We start from the raw sequence: 2,739 nt of genomic DNA on the forward strand, positions 1-2,739 counted from the left end.
ATTTCAGTTTTATTAAATCAAAATTCACTGACCCAGTCATGAAACCACGTTCTCCAAAACATCACAACTTTGATCCTGTTCATTAAATAATGCCTTTTACAGTGCCTACTGTACCTAAGTACACAGCTTTACAAATATCCCTGGAGAAAACCTCCTAACCCCCAAGCCTCAAGTCCACTGTCTGATCAACCCTTCTGACGTGATCAGAATTCCTTCAGCCTTTCCTGCTTTTGTGTCCGTATAATTGAAAGCTTTGCACCTGCAGATTATGCATCTACAAAATCTTCTTCTGTTCTGCTGTAGTGCAATAACTGGTCTTCTAATCCAAAAGTATCAATCAGCTGAGTGAGACTCACTTTCTTGCCATCTGCAGAAAAGGCTGACTGTAGCTCATACAACATCAGCTGGGTACTGCTCCTCCACTTCACTATCAAAGCCTGCAGTTCAGACAGGTTGTTCTGAAGTTGGGACAAAGCAAAACAAAACTGTCATTTCCTGAAACGTGAGGGTTTGATACCCTGCAGGTATTTGTATAGAACACCTTAGACTGAGACAATACACAAATGGCACACACCAAAAGAAAGCAAGCTAGTATTGTTACTTAAATTAATAAATGCAGATTACACCATGAATTCTACTTCAAACAATGCCTTCAAACTGCATTTTCAGAGGTTTAACTCACCTTGGAGCGATACATCTTAACCATTTTGAGCCTACGAAGCAGTTCTTCCTTCTCTTGCACTTGTTTCTCCAGCCTTACTTTTTCTTCCAGGGGCTGTCGCTGACCAAGTTCAACCTGCAGCACATCCGAATTCTGTGATGATCCACAGGGACCACTCTCCTGTAAGGGACTTTTGAAACATGTATGTCCCATGCCATTGCTTTCCAGGTTTTCAGAACTGTCTTGTAATCTGGAACAATTTGCACCTGTCTCTGGCAGGCAGCTTGGGGCAGCAGCAGCACAGGCTTTTTCTTCAGTGCCTATTTTGAGCCGCTTTGCCACCATAAAATTGGCATTAAATGAACGTCTTGTTTTCCTCAGTCTCTCCCTCAGAGCTGCACTCATTTGCTAAAACAAAAACAAAACAAATAAACAGGTCAGAATAACTTCTGACCACATCTCAAACAACTGTTGACCCTGGTTATTATTTACATGGCCTATGCGATACATGTAATGACCACTGCAAAGCCAGACTTCCTAATTCTGCGTAGCCTTCACAAACTTGAGGAGTTACCTTCTTCCTTTCACATGTATCTGCACACACAGCTACAAGATATGGAAAGATGTAGCTCCACATTTTCTAGGACCAAGTCCTGTGTTCTGCTGAGGCAAACCTACCCATCCAGTTTTTGTGCAGAAGAAATAGGGCATATTTCCACTTGGCTAATTTTATTCTATCAAGTTCAATTTCCACCTCTAGTTTAATGGAGATGAGGGTTATTTTTTCTGCTGTTCCATCCTATCACACATATACTAGTGTGTGTGTATATATATATACACACACACATATATATACACATATATTAGTATTAGCACTAATATAAAACATCTGTATTCTATTTGAGCATATTAGAAATATCTAATTTTGACTTGCTCCTGCTTTGAGATACTTCAGTGATAAGCATCTAAAAAGTTTTTTCTTCAAAGTAAGTTAACAGCTATTTTTTATAATGTGTCTAACACTTTTACTTATAGAAATACACTAAAATATGGGAGCAAGGGATTAGTTGAGGAATAGTTGCAAACTAGGCCTCTCCTAAGTATATCTGGATGCTGAGCATGACAGCATCACCCTAACATGTGCCAGGGTGAAGCCCAAAGCAGTGCTCAGCATTAGGGAGAGGATGCAAACTGAAAGCAGTGTCAGCAGTGAGTGTTCAATAGCAGGCAGAAGTCACAGAAAGTCATCCTGCAAGCACAGCAACCCAGGAAACTAGGATTTGAGAGGACAGATGACAGGTTAAAACAAACAAAACGAAAGCACCACAAGCCCTAAACAGTATTTAAATTTATTAGTGTGGCATTTGGGTTATGTTGCTCCATCACTTTGTCTTCACAGCAAATATCTGCACATTCAGAGAAAAGTATACCATGCACATTCCTTACCTGGACAACCTTGTAGCTACATGCATAAAGAACCTATTTTAGCCTTCCAGCAAAGACTGTCTCAATGACTTCTGATTCCTGGGTGATTTCACAAGTATTTTTGTTACTATGAAGAATCACATTATTGGAAAAGCAAACACATTTTCATACCTGTTTCCCTGAACTAGTGCCCTGTGGAGGTGCTGGCCCAGAATCCTTTGGAGTATGACACAAAGACAGCAATTTATCCACCACTGGTTCTTCCATCTTGAGATGGAGAGCAGTCTCTGTTAAACAGAACGAATTATAGTGACATTTTCACCTGATTATAGTGAGCAGAAATGAGTAAAAAGCTCTAATAAGAAATATTAAACTTTTTCTAATTGGTAGGTTCAAAAAAGACATCTGCATAAGCTAACCAACTGTTCCATATGCTAAGTAGCATCTTGTTTTGCAAGTGGCTTTTCTTCAGGAGGATGCATGACACTGCTAACTGCCATCAAGTATCCTAGTATTCTTCCCTCACTCCTAAAGCTCTATGGATTTTTTTCTTTAAAAGATGAACAAATATCATAAAAAGTCTTACAGATATTCTCCATTGCGATTTTTGTTATCTAATATCCTCTTCCAAGTGTTAAAAAGGAGCAAGACAA

General features: G+C 39.4%; 1 protein-coding gene across 1 annotated transcript; it reads right to left on the reverse strand.

Moving 5' to 3' along the window:
* Positions 1–266: 266 nt before the first annotated feature.
* SFR1 (SWI5-dependent recombination repair 1) lies at positions 267–2,353 on the reverse strand. The gene is made up of 3 exons (XM_009070155.1): positions 2,258–2,353; positions 683–1,069; positions 267–458 (listed from the first exon to the last, which is right to left on the reverse strand). Exons 1-3 carry the CDS (start codon positions 2,351–2,353, stop codon positions 267–269), a joined length of 675 nt encoding a protein of 224 aa, XP_009068403.1.
* Positions 2,354–2,739: the final 386 nt, after the last annotated feature.

This window comes from Acanthisitta chloris, unplaced genomic scaffold (assembly GCF_000695815.1).
Source record: "Acanthisitta chloris isolate BGI_N310 unplaced genomic scaffold, ASM69581v1 scaffold18322, whole genome shotgun sequence".
Classification (NCBI taxonomy): domain Eukaryota; kingdom Metazoa; phylum Chordata; class Aves; order Passeriformes; family Acanthisittidae; genus Acanthisitta; species Acanthisitta chloris.

Coding starts and splice junctions, on each gene's coding strand:
- SFR1 (XM_009070155.1), bottom strand. CDS start 2,353: ATGGAAGAACCAGTGGTGGATAAATTGCTGTCTTTGTGTCATACTCCA. Junction 1,070..2,257: donor GCACTAGTTCAGGGAAACAG/GTATGAAAATGT, acceptor TTTTTGTTTTAG/CAAATGAGTGCAGCTCTGAG. Junction 459..682: donor TTAAGATGTATCGCTCCAAG/GTGAGTTAAACC, acceptor TCCCAACTTCAG/AACAACCTGTCTGAACTGCA.